Raw genomic sequence first — 25,115 nt, 5'->3', positions numbered from 1 at the left:
AACAGCTGGCTGCTGACCCTTCACTGTCAAAGAGAACTAACTTTCTAGGACCGGGCAAAAATGCTTTGAAACCCTAAAGGAAATGCCAGAATGAAATTTCCTTTTTTCTTTCTCTATAATTATTGTGTGTCTGGGTTCAGATAAATGAGATGTAGCAAAGTAGAAAATCATTCTGCTCTACCACTTTCTTGAGAAGGGCCAAAATCTAATAATTATGATCCCACGCAAAGCTGGTTCAGAAAGGCAGAAAGGGAAAGTGGCCACATCTGAAATCACAGATCTTAGATCTGGAACAAATCTTAAGGGCCTTTGGTCCAACCCTCTGGCAGGTTAGTAGGACTAATTCCAGAGATGAGGCAGCCGAGCCCCAAAGAAGGGATGAACTTAAGTGACACTACTTGCGATGGACGTTCTGTACTTCCTGCCCCCCGCGACCCCTCACTGAAAAACACAGCCTAGATTTTCAGACGTGATACTGATTTTAAATAGACCAGTGAAAGGACCCAGATGCCCACATTTCATTCAACACTCACATCACATTTGCCAGAGCACTCCCTTCTCATACCAGCAACAGCACTGAAGTCAGACAATATCACAAATTTGAATTTGGAAAATAAGCTCACTGTAAGGACTACATACTCACCCTTACCACTCCACCTCATCCATGGTAGGAAGGCAGCAGTCTAAAGCTCCCTGGCCGCAGCTGCCCTCCACACACCAATGAGCCCAGAAAGGCTTTACAAGCATCTCAACCCTGCACCCTTACCAGTTCTCAAATCCACCAGAACATCCGGAACCTAAGTGCCACGGGGGAAGGGATCACATCTATCTCATTTAAAATTATATTCCTGGTACCTGGCACATAGTAGGATAAATACATGTTTACCGGATGCCCACGCCCTATCTCATAGCCTCACCTCCCTGCTCCCTAGGCCTGTAGGTAGCACAACTGCCGACTTTGCCCAGAAATGTCCCTTTGCCACTGCTGCAAGCCCTGCCCTCCTCCACTTGGGGTGGGCAGGAGGATCTGCAGAGTTGGGGGCTGGAACTCTGGGCCTGAAGCCCTAGGCACAACTGCCTTGTGGAGCATCCCTGGGACCAGAGGAAGCACTGAGGGACCCAATTTGAGGAGCTCCAAGCAAAATCTATCTCTACCACATAGCAGGAATACTCTCTTAGCATTGCACGAATGGCAATTTCTGGGCCGCTGAAGCTTAAGCTATAAATTCACACACAGAATCTTGTTCTCACCCCACAAGAGTCCCGCGGATTTGTAAACATGCGATCAAACACAAAATCCATGTTAGCCATCTTCATTGCCGCCCTGCAACAAAGACAGAAAAGTGCAACTCAGTACACCAGATGTATGGAAAGCTGAGGCTCAGATGAAATGTGCAACAGTACATATCAGGGCAGGGGAGGGGAACGTCCGCAAACCTGTTTAGGAAGAAGACTCCACGGATCATTTCGTAGGGATTAGCCCGGGTCCGAGCTCGCCGCATCTCCTCCCCATCCAGGACATCAAACACACTCTGCCCAGAGACAATCAGAACCTCGAGGTGAGCATCACCCTCCAGGATGGGACAGGGGACTCAAGTGCTAGAGGAGCCCAACTCAGCCCTCTGAGGAGGTAGAATACTGCTGCATCTCGGCTCTGAAACGACCGGTTGTGTGACCCCAGACAAGTTGCCCAATCACTCTGACCCTCCACTATCTCACCTATTAAGTGGAAAAGAGAAAATGTAAGCACATCCCTGCATGGTAAGTGGTTAATAAATGGCACCTGTGGTTATGCAGAAAGCCACCTGTTGGCATCACAAATCCTTAGAGCATATCTGTTTCTCCACTCCAACAGCAACTTTCCAGGGACCAGAATTCTGATGTTGAGCTCACTCAGAGAGGGCAAACAAACCAAGACCAGTGTTTTCTGATGGCACCTAATACACAACGGAGACCCCTTCTTCCTTCTCCCAATTTTTTCCCTGGGGAACAAAAAGCCTCATTTCACCGGAGTTCCAGTCACCTTAAGGATATTCCCAACCCTCTGCCGGCAAAAAACATAAGTTCAGTGAGGCTGGTCTGAGGTATTACTTCTTCTCCAACCCATTTCTTCCTCAGAGGTTCCCTGGCTCATTCTGCCCCAGGCAATGTACTTCCTGACACAAAATCACTCCAAAAGTATCAAGGAGAGACTAACATTCACCCAGCGTGTCATGAGCTTCACGTGGATTATTTCATTTAATTCTCATAACAATCCTGGAAAGTATTCTCTCCCCATTTTATAGATGGGGAAACTCAAACTCAGAGCAGCTAAAGCAACTGGCCCAAGGTCACACAACAAAAAAAAACCTGAAAAACAAGGATTTGAATTCAGGTCTGATGGTAAAGAACGGACCCACTGAGTTGTTAAGTGAATCCTTTCCCGGCAGGGACAGCGCACTACTGCAGGGAACCAGGGACCACAGGGACAGCGCACTACTGCAGGGAACCAGGAAAAAGGATACTATCTCAGAGAAATGTAGCAAGACACACATCTGATCTCCAGGAAAAACCTCAGCTAAACTTCAGCCCCACAACCAATTCAAAAGAACTGGAAGAGCCCAGAACATCCCCTCACACAAGGTTTTCAACCCCAGCTCTAGCCACAGGCCTTACCTTACACTGCAACACACTGTGAAGCAGCTCTTCCCCACAAAACTCTGTCTCATCTTCAATAATCATCTTTCTCTACAGAAAGAAGAAAACAATCAATAACGACCACGTGTGACTGCATTTAGGGGAATGAATGGAGAAACGAGGGTTCCAAGTGAGTAGAGCAAGAAGGGGCTTGAGTGTCTGCCAAGGAACATCAATCCCTGGGGGAAGGGAAAGAGAAAACCTTAAATCCCTCTGGCTACACTCCAGATGGCTGTGAGATGAAGCAGCCCCCTGGGTGCTCTGACTAGAGCACCATATGGATATAAGACTCATGAACGCTGAGGCTGAGAAAAGCAAACAGGAAGGAAACGTTCAAGCTGTCTGCCCCCAGAGCATGGAGGCAGACGGATGGGGACCACCCTAAATGACAGAAGCCTGTTCTTCCTTCAACCAGGAAGCCTCCTGATCGATGATGAGTACAAAGGTAGGACACCAGGCACCAGGTAGGAGCTGGTAGCATCAGAGAAGACAAGGGTTCAAGAGACCTTCACATGGGTGTCAAATCCAACCTCAGGTCTGAGTGAGGCTACCTCTAAACCAACGATGCTCAGACTTGGGTGTTCTCAGGTTTTACACACTTCAAAATCACTGAGGACCCCAAAGAGCTTTTGGTTATGTGGGGGATATATACGTATCAACGTTATTAGAAATTAAAACTGAGAAAATGCTAAAATGTCATTCAGTGTAAAAAAGCAATACATTGTGTTAACATAACATTTTTTATGAAAAGTAACTATATTTCCCCAAAAAACTTTTAATGAGTGGCACTATTTTCCATTTTTACAAATCTCTTAATATCTGGCTAGATTCTCCTCTCTACATTTACATTCAATTGGTTGTGGTGCAGCCTCTGGAAGACTCCACTGGACACTTATGAGAGAATGAGTGAAAAGACAAGTAACTTTCCAGTACCATTATGAAAATAACCGTGACCCTGCAGAGCCCCTGAAAGGGTCTTGGAGATCCCCAGGGGGCCCTACACTTTGAGAACTGTTCTCCAGACCATACTGATTTGGTGGCTATCTACTTTATTCTTACAATTTTCCAGAAGGAGATTAAACAAATTCCCTCTGTAACAACTCCCTCATTATTTTCTGAGGACAGGGACGGTGTCTTTTCATCTACCTGGAACAGTGCCCAGCAGTGACCAGAATATACACAAATGTATAATCAGCTACTCTAAAAAGCATCCATGAGGAAGACAGAAGTTATGCATTTTGTGCTGCCTTGCAAGTTAAATGACTAGGAGAAAAAAACCTTGTCACATCTCCTAGGAGAATATCTGTAAAGCCCTTGACACACCATCTTGACACAGCTTTACTCTTGCCAGAATGGCAGATTTACATTTTTCTTAAACCATGAGTATACATACTAGACTCAAGGAGAAAAGTCAGGAGATAAGTGCCAATAATTCAGGGTGTATTTTCCTGAAATCCTACCTTTCCCACAACCATCCAATCACTCATTTCCTGAGTGTCAGGAATTTCAGTGGTACATTCTGGAAACCATGACACCTGCTCACAGGCACTGGGCTACAAACAAAAAAGAGGCAAGTAAGTCAAGTAAAACAACCCCTTAGGGCTATGCCCCAACTCATTAGGGTTTCCCCCAAAACAATCAAAAGGGACTCAGACAAGACTAGGAAGGGTCCCTTCAGAAAGCTGAGACCAAATGCAGTGGTCAGACATGAGAATTGAGAGCCATGATGCTAAAGTTTAACTTCTGAAGGCCAGCAACAATTCTAGTTTGAATCTCTAGAAACTTCCCAAAACTTCAAAGTTTCTTTTATTTGTTCCAATGTTATTTCAAAAATACATACTATGGGCTAAGTACTCAGAATGCAGTTAAAAAGACATGGTCCTTGACCCAAGGGGCCTACAATCAGAGCAGTAGGGACACAGGGAAGCACACATAGGATATAAGTCTATGAAAAGGTAATTATACCAGGAAGACCCAATGGCAATGTGTCTCACCTCCTGATGCCTTTCAAAGTGTTATGAACAAATAAGATTCTTCACCTATTCATTCCAAAGCCGAAACTGGCTCCTCAATGGTGTATTCTCTTAATTTTTCAATTACATTATACATTAGAAATATCTTCAGTCCTGTTTTGTTTTGTTTTAAGATTTTATTTATTTTTAAGTAATCTCTTCACCCCACGTCGGGCTTGAACTCACAACCCAAGATCGAGAGTCGCGTGCTCCGCTGACTGAGCCAGCCAGGCACCCCCCTGCGGTCCTTTTAAAAACTACCGATAGCTAGGCTCCACCCTCAGAGTATATAATTCTATCAGTCTGAGGCAGAATCTGGTTCTAAGTACATTTTTTAGCTGTCCCCAAATGATTCTAATGTCCAACCAGGACTACATTCACTGGATTATAAAACCTAAACAGGTGGCTAACCTGCGTGGCAACACTACACACTGCCTCCCAAGCAAGTGTGGAGAAGAGACTCACCACTGCAAACTGAAGCAATGTGATTAAAGGCAATATTCCATGCTCTGAAAAGCATAAAATAGTAACGCAATGCAAGGTCATGAGAGCAAGCCAACCATCAACTAGAGAGAGAAAGTTTCAAAGAAAAGTTACTGAAGCCTTTTGTCAATGAATCTGGCAGTGAATCATGGCTTCCCCCCCTCCCCCCACCCCGGTCAAATCCATTTGTAAATGGTTATACATTATAAACTCTAGGGGGAAGAAAACTCACATACACTTGGCATGTCCTTTTGGAGAAAATAAGCAGACTCAATCTCCCCACAGAAGTGCGAACATTAAGGGCAAAAATGGACCGCAAAGAGGACTTTGTCCGAAGGGTCAAACCTTGCATTCCACATTCCTGGGCTGCAGCAGGCACCCAGCACTTTCTCTGCAGCGACTCCAGGATCGGACAGTCACCCCCAAGGCAACCCAGACTCATCTACCTTAAAGAAGTGGACACCAACTAATAGGCCAAACTCTTAAACAATAGGGCATCTCTTTTAAGAGAAAAACTGAATCACAGTAAGTGATAATTAGGACAGCCTTGCCTCAGAAAGGAATTTCAATAGCCTGTGTCCATTAAAAACAGAGATCTTACAGGCAAATTTGAGATTCTGAGTTAAGTTAGTTCTAATTCTGCCCCACTAAGAGAATCAAATCAAGACTCTTTACTGGTTTTCATACAAATGAAGACATGGAAAGCACCAAGTATTTCTGAGGTAAAAACCTCTATCTAGCACCCAATTACAAATATTTACCCTATTCTGCACTGCGTCATCTGCTATTCTGCTGGTCTCGTCTCCTCACAACTACAAGGCAACACAGCAGGACCACCTCCAGAAACCATTAGCTCCTGACTTGTCAGCATCTTATTCTGAAGCCTTATTAGGCTTTTATCATGTGCATTCACGAGAGTTCTTTCCTGAACTGGAATATCAGGGAGACAAAATATCAATTCTCCAGAGTTCAGAGCCACATGTGAAGCTCAACTACAGCAACTAGGTAGAAGACTAGACATTTGTGTTCTATTTTCTCTAGTTTCAACTCCGTAATGGTAATATTTCATCATTATTTTTAGTTGCTTTTATCACATCTACTTCAAATCCTCTGTGAAATACGATAGGACATAAATAAATGAATAAAAATAAAATCTCAACATCAGCTGTGCCATGAAAAAGGACAGGAGTCCCTTTTGGTAGTTGGGGTTAGAACAACTGGTACCCAACCAGATAAGCAGACCAAACAGTAACTTATGGAGTATAAACAAACACCTACATAGGTAGAGATGGGGTGTCATAAACCCATAGAGGTGCAAGACCTTAGAGGGCATCTAATCCAGTCACTCACACAACGGGTAAACGGGTCCTCATTCAGCGCCTCTGAATCCTTTCAGCAGAGAGAGGGACCTCACTATCTCATGAGGTACCTTAACCACTAGTGGAAAGGTATACCTATTTACTAAAGTTCTTTGTGGGAGCGCGTGGGTGGCTCAAGTCGATTAAGCATCTGACTTCGGCTCAGGTCATAATCTCACAGCTTGTGAGTTCAAGCCCCGCGTAGGGCTCTGTGCTGACAGCTCAAAGCCTGGAACTTGCTTTGGATTCTGTGTCTCCCTCTCTCTCTGCCCCTCCCCACTCACTGTCTCTGTCTCCGTCTCTCTCTCTCTCTCTCTCTCAAAAAATAAACGTTAAAAACAATTTTTTTAAGCTCTTTGTGAAGTCAAACTCTGTCTTCCAGCATCTTCTACCCACCGGTCCTTAATAGAAAACAAACCCACATCCTATCATATCTCCCTCAGTATATCTCTTCTGTTTCCATTATGGACATCCCCAGTACAAGTCCATGTAAAAAAAACCAGTTCCAATCCCCACTGCCTCTGGAGACTTCTAATTTGTTAATATGGCTACTTAAGGCCATGTATACAAATTGGCTTTCCTGTCTCCTCCTTCCCTCACCAGTTACCTCTGGCTCATCTCGCCAGTCCACATTCAGCTCTTGATCAAAACCTTGCAGGGTCAGACCCAGGCCTCTTCGACCTTTTTGATTAGAGGCCTCAACGATGTCCTTCCGACCCTGGCTGTATTTACCCAATCCTTCACCTTCCCTGAAGCCCATCTTGGCCTGAAAAAGAAATAAGATAGAGCATTTATATAAATAAACAGATAATAAGGGAGCACTTCTATAAACAGACATTTACTTAGCCCCTATCACGTGTCAGACATTGTGCTAAGCTCTGAAAAAACATGAGTTTTTTTTTAGTAAGGCCTGAAGTTTTCCTTTAGGAAAGGCCTAATGAAGAAAATAAGCACAAAAAGTAACTGCAGTTTAACTGTGGGTCCAGTGGCTGTCTATTCTGGAGGTGAAAGTCTAGGGCAACCAGAAGCTGGAGAAATGAGAAGGAACCTCATAGCTGTAATTAAAAGCACCAAGAGCACTTAACAAATCTCATTGGACATTTGCACAACTACCCTTCCAGCTAATTTGTCTGATTAACTGAAACGTAGCTCTAGAGTAGAGTTGATAAAGAGAACGTAATTTAAAATGGAAATGCTTCAAGCAGCAACTCTACCTTACTCTCAGCCACTCAAACAGCCTTACCAGGTAAAGACAATGAGGGCTTGCAGGAGCCCACTTAATCAAGATATTAACTGAAAAATCACTTCATGTAACACTGAGGTATGGAAGGTACCATAAGATACTGGACAGGAATGTTTTTTAAATGTCACCATTGTCCATAAGCTCACACTAATCCCCTGAGTCATTGGGCCCAGTTATATGCCCCCAAAATCAGAAACCCAAATCCCAAACCCAAGCACCCTTATCTAATAAAAGAACTCCAGTCCTAAGAAAACATAGTTCCTCCTTGAGGGTCTATATTCCCTTTGGAAGGAGCATTACCAACTCAAGAACTGGACAGAATTCCTTTAGCAGCCACAAATCTCTCCCCAGGTCAAAAAGGCTGACTGAGCTACAAACCTCCCCACTGTCCACTTCCCCAAAGTTTGTGGCCCCCCCAGACTAGAATCCGGACTATGACTTCAGAAGTTGCAGTTCTTACTCTTAAATGAATCCAAAAGAAAATGGAGGGGTTAACTATAATATTAATATTTCTAGTCAGAAAGCAAACTTGAATTTCCCTAACCTTTGTGCACTAACGTTTGGTAAGGAAAGCAAGCAGGTCTTCCTGGTCACTTTCCTTCTTCTGATATATCAATGGAGTATAGAAATTGGGAAGGAGAACCGGACCTTCTTTCGAAATAATATAAAAGACTGTTCTCCCACTTATTTTAGGCATCTGAGAGTGAGCAGGATTTTAGTCATTTCTCTTGAGATTACTCACTAGAGCAAAAATTCACAGCATGAAGCCTCTTTACCCATCCATATACATCTATGTGTAGGGAAGTATGTTCACATGTACTTACAATAAGCTTTCATTACTAGGGAGACTAAAGAGTGATCCAGCTCTGGACAGAAGAAGCAGGCTTGTGCAGCCACTTACCATGGATGATTCAAATGTGACAGATAGTTCTATTAAGAAGGGGGCCACGCTCTCTCTACTAAATTTCAGTGGCTGAAAAGCAGAGGAAAAACTCATGCCCTAGCTTTTCTTCTTTTCATACCAATACAATTTCCCTTCTCTTACTCTGCTGGTGGAGCTTTAGAAACCCAACCCGAGCACTGACATACCATAAGCTTCTGGGAGACACTATTATACATGGAATAGCGAGAAGAAGTTCCCTCCACAAGGGAGTCTGCTTTGAACGCATCGTCAAAAGAGTCAGAGCTGTGTTGCTTCCCCTCAGTCTCACTGTCGGACCCACTTAGGCTCGTGGTAGATGCTGGAAAAGAAGAAAAGAAACTGTTTAGGTGAGCTTATGGCACGAAGTATCCTCTAGAAGTCCAGGTTTCATTTATTCAACTAGTGTTCAGTTTATGCATCACACACATAAAGTCCATTAAATGACCCAGGGTCAAACGTATTCTCTACCTCTTACTATGTTAACGTGAGCAAGTCACTCAAAGTTCCTAATAGTACTTGACACACGACGGGAGCTCAGAAATAACAGGTGTCCTTTCCCATCCTTTCAATTTCTCCCCCACAAAACTGAGATGATAATACCTACCTCATGGGGTTGTATGAAAGTTAAATGAAACCAGTGTTTGGAAGTACACTGTCAAATATAAAATGTATTTATTGAAATTTTATTTATTATTTGAACATCAACTTCCAAACACTGATACCTAGCTCCATTTTCAACAATTTTATCATGGGACTAACAGTTTCTGATTGCTTAATCTCCTGGTTTCCTCTGTTTTCACAGTCCTTCAAACATATAGGTAAGAGGGCAGATCTACAGCACTGCCCCAGAGAAGAGGTAGAAGAAGAGCAAGGGAAAAGAGAAGGGTGGGAAGAAGGAAAAAGAGCAGGAAGGGGGAAAAGAAAGGAAGGACAGGGAAGAGGAAAGGTGCTTATGCAGCAGCATCAACTAAGGCAAACAGCAGAGGAGCTACACCTAAATGCTTCAGGAGGAAGCTGGTGGCCTAAATAAGCTAAACCATTATCTTCATGGTCAACCACCTCGTTACCAAAGGACTCCAAATAAGACCCACCTTAGCAGCTGCCAGAAGTGGTCGGTTACCTGTATCCTGGCTCAAAGTGGGATGACTCACACTCTATTCACTATGTCTGTCTGGCTCTTACCCTCTCTTTTATAGATACATGAATTTCTTAAATTGAAAGCGATTTCAACCTGATGTAATTTTATTCAGATAGTTTCTCAGACAAACCCAACCAAATTTGGAAATGGACCGTATCTCAAAAACTTATCGATTTCTGCATATTCCCATTGAAAATGGTATAAATTGCAAGCCAGGAAGAATGCAAGACAGAAAATGAGGGTGGTGGTGTCTAATCTCATCCCAAGGCTTGAGATGCTGTACAGTGCTCAACGGTATACACATTTCATTAATAAGTAACTGTACTTATTTAAGAATAAAATACAATTTTTTTTTCCAGTTTACATGTATTATGCTTTCAAACATGTACTAGTTGTTACACTAGAAATGCTTGTTACTTAGACCTAAATATTAATAACACAAACTTTTAGGTATTTCTTTTGGTCTAGGAGCATGGTGAAAAAAGTTAAGGGAACACTGAGGGTGCCGAGAATCAAAAAAAAAAAAAAAAAAAACACTTGGGAGTCTCTGCTCTATGTACTGAAATGAACAGATCACCAGGACATACTGTCAAATGAGTAACAGAAGAGCTAGACCATATGCATGACACATGGCATCCTAAGTCTATACTAAAGAGAAAATAAGAATATATATTTATATTTCTTGTAATTGCACAAAGAGCTTTTGGAAGGAAAGATGTACAAAAAGACCAATAAAAGTGATTATCCACATATGCGGAGTTGAGGCATGGAGACAGAATGCCAAAATGATTACTTGGAACAAGTGAAAGACATGACATTTGATTTACATTTTATATCACTGGAGTTTATACTATCTTTTTATATTTTTGATTTATGAACCATGTGAATATATTACCTATTAAAATTTAAAATAAATGTGAAAAAGAAAGTGACTGACACAATTCTCTTAAGGAAGAAAGGAAGTCCCGGAGAAGAGATGCGGAGTCAAAGCCTGGCTACTTGTTAAGGAAAGGCACTCGGGTAAAACAATTCTTCAAAAACCCAAGATGGTTACTATTCAGGTATTCGTAACTTGCAATGACGTCATAATTCTAAAGCCTATCTGCACTGATCCGCCCACTTCCCCATGAGAACACAAACTCACTAAGGGTGAACATTTGAGAAGAGCCAAGCCTTCCTCCAGCACCCCAGGCCTGATTCTCCCTCCCACCGCGCCCCAGCAGCAGCAGCACTATCAGCCCAGCACTCATCACAAATACTAGGACAGGGTCACTCCCAGAGAGCAAGAACTGTGTCACACTCCACATCCCATCTCCAACACCTGGACTGAATCTTTCCATTTAACAAAAATTAAGTACTCACCGCAGTGAATTTAAAAAAAAATTTTAAGCCTTGATTTATGGTCTTAATGTATTAACTACGAATACATTTGTCTATAGAATGAGACATGTACAAAGTAATCTAGAAATTGCAACATAAATTTTCCCTTCAATAGTTTCATATAGAGGAGAAAACTTGAAAATAGTAATACCCACGGGACAAAATGTACAGTATTGCCAAGAATGGCTTCATGTCTCACTTAGGTACATTTAACTTTGTTTTACCGTTAAAACTCTGACAAAGATGGTTTTTAAAAAAGCTGCTTTATGACCTAATGCCATAAAAATTTTTTAAATTAAGTCTTTAAACTTTTGTTTAAAAAAGGTTAAGTAAGAACAAAAAGTTTAAGCATGAGTGTGAAATGCCTATACCTTAACAGAGAATTGGGCCTTCCTTGGACTATTAACAAAGCCTATTCCCCCACCGCTCCCACCAGTAGGCTGAAATAGGACATGTGTCAGATCTGTCAGAAAACAAAACACTGGTATTGTTTAATTGATCAGACAACCACTCTGGTTCAGAACCTGTTCTATAAAAGGTCCATGCTATATATAACGGGGCACTCCCCGAAAGTAATAACTCTACCCTCAAAGTTTAAAAATCAGATAGCTAAGGTCCTGGTTGAAAATGGTGGCAGCAGCTGGGTACAGGTTTCTAGGCCACTGGGTTGGTCCAGGGCACAACTGGGGTGGTCCATGTCAGATGGCACACATGGCAAAGAGGGCTCAGCCTGCACGTGTAAGGCCCTCACCCACTCTGTAGGGCTCCCCATTGTGGAAGTGAGCATGCTGAACATCTTCCTGAAGTCATCTCATGGAGAACACGAGAGATTGGGAGTTCATCACCTACCCCCATTTCCACATCAGGTCCAAGCCCTTTCCGTGGGGAGATGGTAATCATACTCTATTCCATAACTCTCACATGAATTCACTTCCCACTAGCTATGAAGATGAATAAAGAGAACCTGGACCACTGCCCCGTGGGGACCACAGCACTGGTTTAGACCATGACTCAGCACAAGGACCAGAAAAGGATATAGGACCTTAAGCCCACCTTCCTTACTTGTATCAGATGATGACTGGTACACTGATCTTGAGTCCCTTTGCTTATGGCAGGGGATGGCTTAAATAAATAACTGAGATTGGTCCATGAAAAAAAAAATTTAATAATAATAAATAAAAATCAGATAACTAAATATGCATTTCTTTTCTTTCAAGGATATAGCATTTTGCAAAATAAAGAAAAGTCCTATGAACATGTTCGAAAAAAATAGAATAAACTTAAAACCAACATTCTGGTTCCTAAGCAGTCAGCAAGGAGAAATTTTGGTTGAGAACGTCCTGTATGAGAGGTTATCAAATCTACCCTTTCCTCTTAAGGTTTCTCTAATTCTCTCAAAAAGGAACTGACTTGCTTACACAGACCAATGCAGCACATGTCACAGAGTGCCAGAGAATGCCACTCAGAAGGGAAAGACCCAGAACAATGAGTAACCATGGAAACTGTGAGGTGAGGTTATATTTATTTTCTGTTTTGCACTTGTCTACATTTTGTGTGAGAAATAAGAATATATTCATTAGAGGGCGGCTGGGTGGCTCAGTTGTTAAGCATCTGACTTCGGCTCAGGTCATGATCTCACAGTTCGTGAGTTCGAGTCCCACATCGGGTGAGCATGAGCCCTGCTTGAGGTGAACACGAACCCCGCTTTGGGTAATAATAAAAAAAAAAAAAAAAAAAAAAAAAAAAGTCCTGCCTCTCTCTCTCTCCTCCTCTCGTGGGATATTTTCTCTCTCTCTCTCTCTCTCTCTCCCCGCCAAGCCCCGCCTCTGCCCCTCCCTCACTTGCACACACACACTCTCTCTCTCAAAAAAAAAAAAAAAAAAAAAGAATACATTTGAGTTAAAAAAAACAAATAAAGCTATAAAGAAATAAAGTACCATTCCACACCTTGAGAAAAAGCCAGTTCCTTTTCAGACCAATCTTCAGAGGGCAGCAGATCTAAAGAGGAAGACCTCTCAAGTGGCTCAAGACTAACCCTGGGTTTCTCATCTATTCTCTCACATACAGAGGAAACAGATACACTCTACAGCACAGTGCCCACATACTAAAGAATTGTGCTTCCAAAGGTGAAATTCTCTTTACTCAATTGTTTCCATGCCTTCAACCTGTACCAAATGACACAGAAAGAGGTGGTATGTGGGCAGGTCCCTAAGCACAGCCCTTAAGTTTCTTTCTGTGTAGCCCAGGGACTCAGGGTCCTGACTAACCAGAGGCTACAATGTTAAATCAGTTACTACTCCTTTCACCAGCTCTCTGGGGATTCATAGGCCTACCTACGACAAGTTAGGAAAACCTGGTATCCTCACCAAAGGAGAGTGTGCCCTTGGTCTAGCTCCAGTTAGAGTTGCAGGCTCTCAGGTTTGCTTGAGGACCCATCTGTGGTCACTCATCAATGGTACGAATATCATTCCTGGGCATGCAGGGCACACACCACCCTCAAATCTCAAAGAGAAATCTTTTGTCTTTTTTGTCTTCGTAACATTCTTGGACCAAAATGACAGGGAGAACCAAATTTGAGTGGAAGGCTTATCAGGCAAATCAGTGGTGACTCTGGTGCAAACTACCAGCGCCAGATTCTGGCACAAATTACCTTTCCACTCCATTCCTCTTCCTTAGGCGTTACCTAGCATGCAGCTGTCTACATGGTTCTGAGAGTGAGGTTAACGGGAGCTAAAATATCACCTTACCAGGCATTTGTGAGATCAAGAAGTGTCTTGGATAAGCCTTATTTCTTTTATTTCATGCAGTATTTGGAGCCAATTCTTAGCCTGCCATGATTTAAGATAAAGTTGCCTGGATTAATCCTGATGTCCACAGACTGCCACAGTCACTACCCATTTTACCCCTGGGCCTTTGGGGCCACTCTTTTCAGATGAAAAGGAGACAACTGTCATTGCTGCAGCAGTAACTGAAGAGGAGATTTAGCCTCCCAAGACTGATAAGAATTTAGCAAACACTGGGCAATTTTGTAATGAAGATATAAATTAACAGGAGTAATAAGGTCAGTCTATTAAAATGATTAGTTTCATTAAGAACTTGCCAAAGCTGGGTGGCACTCCCATTTACCTCCCCAGGAGCTCCCCTTCTAAAACCTAGCAGAGAACCCAAAACATTATTTAGAGTTTTCATTTAAGAATTCTTCTCTACCTGATAGAAATCATTACTCTTAAGTCATTTTAAAGAAGAAAAGTTCAAAATTTTTCACATAGCAATACAACAGTAGGGCAGAATTTTTTACATGGCAATAGAACAGTAGGGCAAACAAGCCAAGATTAAAAATGAGAGTGACAACACATATAGAGAGGCAGTTCCAACCACTAACGGCCAAGGTGAGCAGCACACAGATACAGAAGAATAAATTATGGATTTTAATAAATATCACATCCTGCCTAACAACTGCTTTGGAATACACTCATTCCTGTTTAAAGACTCAATTTCTCCTTCATGCCAGACAAATGGTAACTCGTTAGAGCAATTTAAGCAGATACCGATAAAGGAAGTTTTTGATTAAGGTCATGAATCTGGGCTGACAGGAAAGCGATGGTGTTTCAGGGAAAATAGTCTATTTAGGGAAGAATTAAACCTGGTGGAGGGGAAGACGCTACTAGCGTGGTGCCAGCAAAAGGGCCTGGCAACATCCAGAGCAACACACTGTGGGAGGGCCAGGAGCCCGCACTGGATACACACACAGCTAAAGAGAAAAGGAAACTGTCTTGGAGCCTAGACCGCATTTTCCCTGAGAGAAACAACTAAAAAGAACAAAATGACCTCCACCTGCCTCTTCTTACTTCAAAAGGTTGTTACTTAATAGCAAATTTCCAAGAGTTTATTTAGGCTTAAAAATCCTTCAAAGTCCTCTTAAAATACTCAAAAGAGGGGCACCTGGGTGGCTCAGCTGGTTGAGCGTCCGTCTTCAGCTCTTCAGCTCAGGTCATGATCTCGCGGTTAGGGAGTTCGAGCCCCACGTCAGGCTCTGTGCTGACAGCTCAGAGCCTGGAGCCGGCTTTGGATTCTGTGTCTCAGTCTCTCTCTGTCCCTCCCCTGCTCACACTCTGTCTCTCTCCCTCTTTCAAAAATGAATAAACTTAACAAAACAAAACTCAAAAGAACACATGATGCCAGAGTGGCCATTACAATAACATCCCTTTTCTCCTTTACTCTGGTCAAATGTCAATCTCTGACCAGGCAACGCAGTTACCTTGTCAATAAAGTAAAATAAACACACTGATTAAACTAAATAGATCTATTAATGAGTCATTGCACTGAAGTAGCAGACAAAGCACAAATAAAGACAGAAAGCACAAGAAAGCACAGAAAGACAAAAACAGTAACTACTATTTTTTGTTTTTCTATTTGTACTCCCTAAAGAGCATTTTTCAGTCATCTGTTCAACAGTATGTTCGGGTACAAGTGGTTGAAGCAAAAGGAAACACGTTTGCTTTAATGCAATGACCTCACTAGGAAAGCTGTATATAAACCCCAGCAAATGTAGTTTCTGGAGAGACAGTAAACTACCAGGGCACACCGTCCAGGGGACACCTAAGAAAAGCCAATACAGAACAGAAGTGATATAAATGCTAAGTACTTAGTGAAATGATCTTCTACAGAATGGAGGAGGACAGGCAAAATGAAAGGGGTGAAGCATTTTAAGCTTCTTGGAAAAGATGCTACTGGTACTTCTGTCAATTCTATTCAGTGAATATCTATTAAGCATTTATTCCATGCGGGAGGTGGGGTGGGGGCAGCACAGAAAGCAATCTTGCTGATGAAGACACCAGACTCCAGCCCTCAGTTTTTGTGACGTGGAGCTGCCCCTTCTTAAAATAAGCTAAACCAGGGAAATCTCACAATGTTTCTTTGCCTCTGCCTCCCACCTCATTTCCTGAAAAATGAAAAGGACCAAATGGCCTACTGCCAGACACATACAAGGTACTGGCCACATCTAGACTTCCATTCTGTACACACAACAGCAATAGTCAATCCTAACTGAATCATATGGCGCTACTTCCAGAAAAGGTTAAAGCTATTTGGTGCAATTAAGGGGGATGCAGGGGGGAGTTGGGTCATCTCAATTCAGTCCATTTTAAAAGCTTGAAATTTAAATCAGACGGGTTCCCTTATAAGATCCTTAACCATGTACCTTCCTCTACCTGGGCGTTGCCCTCTCCTTACCTCAAAGAGATGTGTCCCCCGAGAACCGCTTAGACCTAAATACTGCCGGCACCTGAGCACATCTGAGAAACGTGAAAAGCATTTGAGAAATTGTGAAAGCACAGATGTGCTTTCCCTTCTTCTCTTGTAGGCCATCTCTCCCAATAACCCACAGTTCTACCTAAGGAGACTCTACTTTCACCAAGCTGCTCAAACCCCAGGTGAAAAGCAAAACTGCCTTTCTTCAACAATCCCTAGAACCAACGCACCCAGCATGTTTTTGCCTTCCCACTTAGTAACCTCAACTACATACAGCCTTTCTCAGCTACCTGGAATGGAAGCTACTATGACAACTTTAAAGGCAAACATATCTCCACACACAAGGTTATGAGTCTCTTATTCAACCGGGACCACAGCTGCACCAAACGCTTCATTCAGCTCTACTGCCAGTCAAGCTTCTCCTCTCGGAACCAGCTTCTCAGTACAACTGATGAGTAACTGTCCTTCCATTAGTCTACCACTTGTAAACTGTATTTCCTACCACTCTCAAAGGATGCTTCACACCCTTTCAGTCACCAATCTGTCACCAAATTTCATTCTAATTTACCAGTGATCCAGCAAAGGATCCAAAATCCAAGATGGCTGGTATACTGGACTGACTAGCGTCCCTCCAAAAAGCTATATCCACTCAGCACCTGGGAAATGTGAGATTTGGAAATATGGTCTTTGCAGATGCAATCAAATTAAAATGAGGTCATACTAGATTAGGGTGGGCCCTGATCCAATGACTGATGTCGTTATAAAGGAAAATTTGCACACAGACACACACAGAGGGAAGTCAGAGGCAGACTGGAGTTATGCTGCTATAAGCCAAGAACACCAAGGACTGCCAGCAACTACTAGAAGCTAGAAGAGGCAAGGAAGGATCCTTCCCAAGAGACTTAGGAGGGAGCACAGCCCTGCCGACGCCTTGATTTCAGACATGGAGCCTCCAGAACTATGGAGAATAAATTTGTTGTCTTAAGCCACCCAGTTTGTGGTAATTTGTTACAGTAGCCCTAGGAAATACAGCTGGCAAGTCAAGGTAAATGTAAGTGGAACTACTTCTAATTGCTTGGTATCTGAGGCAAGCTCGTAGGCACCTTACAATTTCTCACAGAAAGTTACCTATGGAAACTGTGAATGTCCATAACCCTAAAAAACAGGCAAAGCAAACATCAGTTTCAACCAGATCAGTGAAATCTTTTGAGTTTAACGTCAATAGTGAGCACAGGATGCTCCGATTCATTTAGGTGTTTCTGGTCACACATGCTGAGGGAATTGAGAAAACAGAATACAAAAACCTGAGGGGAATTAGGCCAGATCACTGCAGCAAAGAGCCCATCCCCTGTGAAAGAGCCCCAGGATCATTAACAGCAATTAAGAGCACAGGGCACTCAATGCTCACCACTACTTCCAACAGGTTTAAGGCAGCAAAAGAGTGCCACCTGCTGAAAGGCCAGCAGCAGAACTAAGGCACTACTGTCAAAATTCCAATTTTTTTATTTAAAACAAGTTGCCCGTTCCTAGTAGAAGAATGGCAGAAGCAAGAGAAGCTATAGCAAACAACTCTCTGTAGAACTTGCCTAATTTCCCTCAAGGGGCAGTGGACTGTGTTCTGCCCAATTCAGGCACCAGGGATTCAAATAACCAGATGGCCAGTGGCCTCACATCACATGGGCAAGCATACCTTTTGCTGCGTGATTGACAGAAGAGGGAGGTTCGTCATCAGACGTAGAGCTGAGGTTCAGGGCAAGCTCTGCAACTCTTTTCTTCTGTTTCTTGATAGGGGCAGTGCATTCTGGATCATTTCTCCTCCTCATTGTTACTGCAACCATAAATCCAGAGAGTCAGCTGCCCTTGTCAGAGCCACTAGGATCAGAGCAGGGATTCCAAGGTAAAAGTCATCAATGGAATGGGATTTGGCAATTCTAAATAGCTTCCAGTGCCAGCACTTGAATAGCCTCTTCCTCAAATTGAAGTCCAGGAAGGATGCTAGCCAAGCTCGTCTTCAATAATAGCAGTTAATTTTACTGGATAATGTGTGGTGCTTACAGACCCAGAGGCCTCAGGGAAAGGGTGTCAGATACCAAAAAGTCATGGATCAACTCCACAGGCCACAAGGAGGAGAGAAAAAAAAAAAAAAAAAAAAAAAAAAGCCTTGGGAACTTATCATTCTATACTTTTCATGCAACACTAGCCATGCATGACAACAGTGTAAACTGGACCTAATGAGTATCAACCATTCCAGAAGGTGAAGGGACCACCCCAGAATGACTGCTCCATCACCATTATTATTTTAGCAAGACAATTAACGGATTACATAATATGATAAAAATACTGGCTTTGGTTTATTTCGGGATATTTGAAAGCATGGAAGAATTGGGAAAGTTTTTAATGAGTAAGGAATGGAAACAGTAGTTGACTCAGGGCTGAGGATACAGAAGAGTAGGAAAATTACTGAAACCAGAAGTAGCCACGTCATAGGACTCAGGTACAAAAATAATTTTAAGAACACGAACACACCTCCGTGAAAAGAGGATGGAAACAATCAGGCACCACATCACCATCACCCATGCCCATGTGTAGGCACAGGAAGGCACAGGAGGTAAGCATGAGGGGGGGAAAAACGCGATGGAATGGAGTGATTATTACATCTAGAAACTTTAAGGAATGATCAAGTCAAAGAGCAAGCAAGAGTAGTAGTGAATACAGTGTGGTATACACACCACTGACTGTCTGTTAAGACTCAGAAAAGAGAAAGAACTCAAAACATAGGAGCCAACAGGTGGGTGACCAGCTGGGCTGCAATTCCTTGAGGAAGGGGAGGTGCAGAGGCACAAAATGGTCTTTTAACATGAATCACAGCAGGAAGAAAGCAATGAAATGCAGATATCACTGATCCCTTCAATCTCACAAAACCCTGAATCACATGTTTCACTTCTCTCCAGCTCAAGGATGAGCCCATCAACCCAATGCATAATCTTATCCTCTTTAAGGAAGCAGCCTTTTACTAGGCACAGGCAGGGGTTATCCCAGGGAAGAAAAACGGGAGACACTGAACAAAGAGAAAGCAAGACCACGTTTCACTTTAAACCAGCGTCTTAAATGCCCCCAAAGGCCCATAACAAAAGTAAAAGGGCCATCTGATTATTAGCGACTCTGAGAGATGGTAAGCAACGGGAATTCAACGTGGACTGCGTCGCGGTGGGTGCAAAAAAAGAATACATAGTTGTGTGAAAGGCAGGAGACACTGATGCTCCTCCCCAAACCATCTTAGATTTGGGCCTTCCAAATCATCTACTCCAGCGCTCTCATTTTCCACTGGAAAAAAACCGAGGCCTGAGAGGGGAAGGCCGCACACCTTAACCAGTGCCCTGCTCCAGTGACCGACACAGGCCAGAAGAATGTGCCCAGGCAGGGAACTTCTGCGTGGAAGGCAAGAGGCCTGGTTCTACCTGCTGCTCCCCCAAGGGACGGGTTCAAATCCCCTCTCCAGTCTTCTCTCCCGGGGTGTCGGTTTCGCACTGCCACCCCTATCCACTGAGGGAGGAGATGAGCTCCCATCTCTCCGAGCCAGTCTTTTCATTTGAAAACAACGTGTGTGAATGTGTGCGCAGAAACGTTTGTCAGCGGCAGCTCGGGCTGCGGGAGCTGGAAGAGCGGGTGGGGAGCGGGGGAGGGTGGAGAGGAGGAGGGGAGAGAGAAGGGGCGGCGAGGGTCACCACCGCCGGTGCGTGGCCGAGGCGGCGGTGGAGGGGAGAGGGGTGCTGAGCCCGCGCGCCCGCCCGCTCGCTCCCCCCGGGCCGCGCGTCGGCACTCACGCTGAGGGGAGAGGGTGAGCTGCCTGGGAGCGGAGAGCGGGGGGGTCAGGCCGCCGTTGCCGCCGCCTCCTCCACCAGGCCTGGCCCTGCCGCTGCCAGAGCCGCCGCCTCCTCCCTCAGTTTCGTTTCCCCCACAAGCCAGCCAGGTCCGCCGGCCGCGCTGTCGCGCTCGGGTCCCGCCCTGCGGGCTGCGCAGTTTGATGACGTCACGGGCAGCCCGCTCCTTCCCGCGGCCGGGTCCTGGCCCCGGGGAAGAAGACCCAGGTTAGGGCCCGCCCCACCCCCACCCAGGGCCTTCCAAGGCGCCTGCGCGGAAGAGCCTAGCGGGGAAGGATACGAAAGTAAAAGTAACCGAGGTACCTTCTCTTCCCGCTCTGGGGACGAGAAACAAATATAAAAATTGGAAGAGCAGGTGTCGTCACATCACCTCATTTCACTTAATCTCATTGTCTTCAGTTTACAGATTAAGAACAAGTAGAGAAAGGTAAATGGTGAACTGGTTGAGGGCAGAAACCCAGTCTTCTTGTTCACTGCTGGCTGTATCCCCAACATCCAGCATATAGTATATCCTAACCAGATGTTGAACGAAGGTCGGGAGGAAAGAAGGAATGCTGCCTATGGCATCTTACCATATGGACGCAGATGGTTTCCCATCCCAAACCCTCTTCCAGTTTTCTAGCCAATATGGCCAGACATGTGCTGAACATCCTCACTCAGTCACTTCACACCCATAAATTCTAATCTGACTTTATGTTCTGTAAACCTGCCCTTTTCCCAGTGAATGGCACCACCATTCATCCTGTTGATCCAACCAGAAATCTGAGATGGCCCATTTTCCTCATTCCCCAAGTCCTCCCAATATACACTTAATTGAGTTTACCTCCTAATTATGTCTCATATATATCCATTCTTCTCCATCCCCATTGCCACAACCCATGCACTCACTTTCTCTAACCAAGATTAGTCCAATAATCTCCAAACCATTATCCCTGTCTCCATTGGTGATGCCTCTGGTGTAGATTTTTAAAAATTTATTCTGATCCTGTCACTACCTATCAATGGTTAAAACCCAGCAAGGACTTCCTATTTCACTTAGGTTGAAGCTAATGTCCCTGAGATGGTTACAAAACTCTCCAGTCTCACCCCTTCTGCAGTCATGCCTTGTGTTACTGATCCTTTATTCCCATTGCCATGTCTCCTAAGGGTTCATCCTCCTGTCTGGATAGCTCTTCTCCCCCTTTGCTTGGCTAATGTCCACATATCCCTGATATGTGTTTAGCATCCTTATCTGGAAATCTTTCCCGACTCCCCAAGTATGGGTTGGGAGTCCCACCCTGGTTCCCATAGCTTTGTCCTTCTGCTATCAAAGCATTTATCACAGTGTTGTGTAATGACCCCTTGACCGGTTTGCCTCCCCCACTCGGTTGTAAATTTTGTACAAGAAAGGTTCTTTCCGGGGTGCCTGGGTGGCTCAGTCTGTTAAGCATGTGACTTCACCTCAGGTCATGATTTCACAGTTCATGAGTTCGAGCTCCGCATCAGGCTCTGTGCTGACAGCTCAGAGCCTGGGCACTGCTTCAGACTGTGTCTCCCTCTCTCTCTTCCCCTCCCCAGCTCATGCTCTGTCTCTCTCTGTCTCAAAAATAAATAAACATTAAAAGAAATTTTAAGAAAGGTTATCTCCATCTGTCTGTATTAAATCCTTAAGATCCATAAGATTTAATACAGTGGCTGGTAGTAGGTGCTCAATAGACATTTATTGAATCTGTTGAAGTATGGAAGATGAATGAAGGTTAAGTGATGTGCCCAAGGTCACAGAACCAGGAAGCAGCAGATGAGCATTTAAACCAACTCACGACAGATTCTTAACGTATGTGTGCCTTAGACACCTTTGGTAATCTTGTAAAGCTTATGGACAGACCCATTCTCAAAAATAATAATTGAATGGCATAAAATACAAGTTTAGGATAACAAAGGAAATCAATTATATCGAAATACAATTATTTAATGAACTTTGTGATTTTTTTTGTAATTTTATTATTTTTTTTTTAAATTTTTTTTTTCAACGTTTTTTATTTATTTTTGGGACAGAGAGAGAGACAGAGCATGAACGGGGGAGGGGCAGAGAGAGAGGGAGACACAGAATCGGAAACAGGCTCCAGGCTCCGAGCCATCAGCCCAGAGCCTGACGCGGGGCTCGAACTCACGGACCGCGAGATCGTGACCTGGCTGAAGTCGGACGCTTAACCGACTGCGCCACCCAGGCGCCCCTTTTTTTTGTAATTTTAATGTAAAGCATTAAGTAATAATTTTAAAAATAGGAAAATTAAAGATAAAATTAGTTTTTAATATATATGAGTAAAAAACCAATGAATAGAGCTGGAACAACCAAATAAGTATTTAGGGGAATGATGAATCTTGATTTCTACCTTACACCATGTGCAGAATTAAATCAAAATGGATCAGACCTAAACATAAGAGCAAAAATGGTAAAGCTTGTAAAAGAAAACATTAGCAACTGTGGAGAACAGTAATGTATATTTGAAAGTTACTAACAGAGTAGATCTTAAAAGTTCTCATCACAAGAAAAACAATTACCACTGTGTGAGGTGATGGATAGTAACTTATTTGTGGTAATCATTTCACAACATATACATATTGTCATTATGTTACACACCTTAAACTGATACTATATGTTATTATAACTCCATAAACAGGGGGACAAGGAAGTTAAAAAAAGAAAACAGGAGAATATCCTTGCAGACATGGAGTAGACAAAGGTTTTTTTCACAAAAGACCAGAACAGCATTAATCAGAAGAAAAACTTGATAAAATAGACCTCATCAAATAAAAGGCTTTTTGCTCCTGAAACCAATATTGCACTGTATGTTAAATAACTAGAATTTAAATAAAATTTTGGGAAAAAAATAAGAGGCTGTTGCTCATCAAAAGACACCATTAAGAGGGGCACCTGGGTGGCTCAGTGGGTTAAGTCTCTGACTCTTGATTTCAGCTCAGGTCATGATCTCATGGTTTGTGGGTTTGAGCCCTGCATCGGGCTCTGCACTGATGGCATGGAGCCTGCTTGGGATTCTCTGTCTCCCTCTCTCTCTGCCCCTAGCTTGTTCTCTCTCTCTCTTTCTCTCTGAAAAACATAAATAAACATTTAAAAAATAAAAAAGACACCATTAAGAAATTTGGGGCGCCTGGGTGGCGCAGTCGGTTGGGCGTCCGACTTCAGCCAGGTCACGATCTCGCGGTCCGTGAGTTCGAGCCCCGCGTCAGGCTCTGGGCTGATGGCTCGGAGCCTGGAGCCTGTTTCCGATTCTGTGTCTCCCTCTCTCTCTGCCCCTCCCCCGTTCATGCTCTGTCTCTCTCTGTCCCAAAAAAAAAAAAAAAAAAAAAAAAAGAAATTCAACAGGCAAAGGGCACCTAGCTGGCTCAGTGAGTAGAGCATGCAATTCTTGATCTCAGGGTTGTGAGTTCCAGCCCCGAGTTGGGTGTAGAGATTACTTAAAAATAAAATCTTTAAGAAAAAGAAATTGAATAAGCAAGCCGCAGACTGAGAGAAAAACATTCACGACACATATATCTGACGAATGACTTACATCCAAAAAACACATAATATTCAGTAATAAAAAGAAAGAAAGTTGCAATTCTTGTCAAAATGGAGAAAATACATTCCATCCCATTTCTCCAACTGAATGCAACTAAAACCTAGGAAGAATGCATGGAACATCTCTCTAAGGATTCTGAAAAGGAAATGGTAGCAGGATTAGTGGAGAAGGAAACCAGAAGTCAAAGAGCCACCAAATTGGAGATAAGTTTCCCAATTCTAACCTCATTGGTATCTCCTGGCCAGGAATGAAAGGCAGCTTGAAACGTGGAGCTATCCAACAGGTGCAGGTGAAAAGAACTCCAAGAGAAACCATGTATTTCTCATCCCAGAAGCAAGAAAGAGGTTCCTACAGATTACAGAAAGTGGGGGAGAGGGGGTTGTTTTGTCAGCTTCCTTAATTCACTTCCATCCCAGTCTCCCGGCAGTCACCAGGCGACAATGCAGACAAAGCCTACAGCCCATTAGAATCACAGCCCACAGAAGGTACATAGGCAATTGTGGTTTGGACCTACTTGGGCCAGTTCCCCATTATTTTGCTTGTTTGTTTGTTTGTTTGTTTGTTTATAGTAGGCTCCACGCCCAGCACAGGGTCCAATGTGGAGCTTGAACTCATGACCCTGAGATCAAGACCTGAGCTGAGATCAAGAGTTGGACACTTCACCAACTGAGCCACCCAGGTGCCCCCAGTTCCCAGTTAAAACAAACAAAAACAGAACAAAAAACAACCAAACAAAAACAAATAAACCAAAAAAGAAAAAAAAAAAAACATTCTCCATAGGATTTGAGCAAGACCCAGCATCATATATGTAATATTCAAAGCGTCCAAGATAAAATCCAAAACTACTCAGGTGCCTGGGTGGCTCAGTCAGTTGAGCAACCAACTCTTGATTTCAGCTCAGGTCATGATCTCAAGGTTGGTGAGATTGAACCCCGCTTCAGGCTCTGCGCTGACAGTGCAGACCCTGCTTGGGGTTCTCTCTCCCCACCCCCCTCTGTCTTTCTCTGCCCCTCCTCCACACACTCTCTCTCAAAATAAACAAGTAAACTTAAAAAAAAGACTTTATCTTTTCTAGAGTTTAAGGTTCACAGCAAAATTGAAGGGAAAGTACAGAGATTTTCCATATACCCCTGCCCCCACACATGTGTGGTAGCTTCCCCCTTTATCAACATCTCCCACAAGAATAGTACATTTGTTACAATTGATGGACTT

The 25,115-nt window shown here is 43.5% G+C and overlaps 1 protein-coding gene and 1 pseudogene across 5 annotated transcripts in view; one reads left to right on the top strand and one right to left on the bottom strand.

The window, feature by feature from the left end:
• CMTR1 (cap methyltransferase 1) overlaps nucleotides 1-20,495 on the bottom strand; it is a 50,596-nt gene extending 30,101 nt beyond the window's left edge. For 3 of the 5 annotated variants that reach the window (XM_058733778.1, XM_058733781.1, XM_058733782.1), the window contains exons 1-7: nucleotides 18,153-18,309; nucleotides 8,862-9,013; nucleotides 7,137-7,295; nucleotides 4,137-4,229; nucleotides 2,656-2,727; nucleotides 1,438-1,532; nucleotides 1,252-1,324 (exon numbers count right to left, since the gene is read on the bottom strand). In XM_058733778.1, the coding sequence (XP_058589761.1) occupies nucleotides 1,252-1,324; nucleotides 1,438-1,532; nucleotides 2,656-2,727; nucleotides 4,137-4,229; nucleotides 7,137-7,295; nucleotides 8,862-9,013; nucleotides 18,153-18,300 (792 nt within the window). In that variant the 5' untranslated portion in view covers nucleotides 18,301-18,309. Of the gene's footprint in view, nucleotides 1-1,251; nucleotides 1,325-1,437; nucleotides 1,533-2,655; nucleotides 2,728-4,136; nucleotides 4,230-7,136; nucleotides 7,296-8,861; nucleotides 9,014-18,152; nucleotides 18,310-20,286 lie in introns of those variants that run through there. The other 2 variants (XM_058733780.1, XM_058733783.1) reach the window with 2 other exon arrangements.
• On the top strand, nucleotides 10,879-12,266 carry LOC131514810 (cytochrome c oxidase subunit 6A1, mitochondrial-like; annotated as a pseudogene).
• Nucleotides 20,496-25,115: the final 4,620 nt, after the last annotated feature.

The sequence above is a fragment of the Neofelis nebulosa genome, chromosome 6 (assembly GCF_028018385.1).
Source record: "Neofelis nebulosa isolate mNeoNeb1 chromosome 6, mNeoNeb1.pri, whole genome shotgun sequence".
Lineage (NCBI taxonomy): Eukaryota > Metazoa > Chordata > Mammalia > Carnivora > Felidae > Neofelis > Neofelis nebulosa.
Note: the sequence above shows the minus strand (reverse complement) of the source record. Positions and strands in the feature narration are given on the sequence as shown.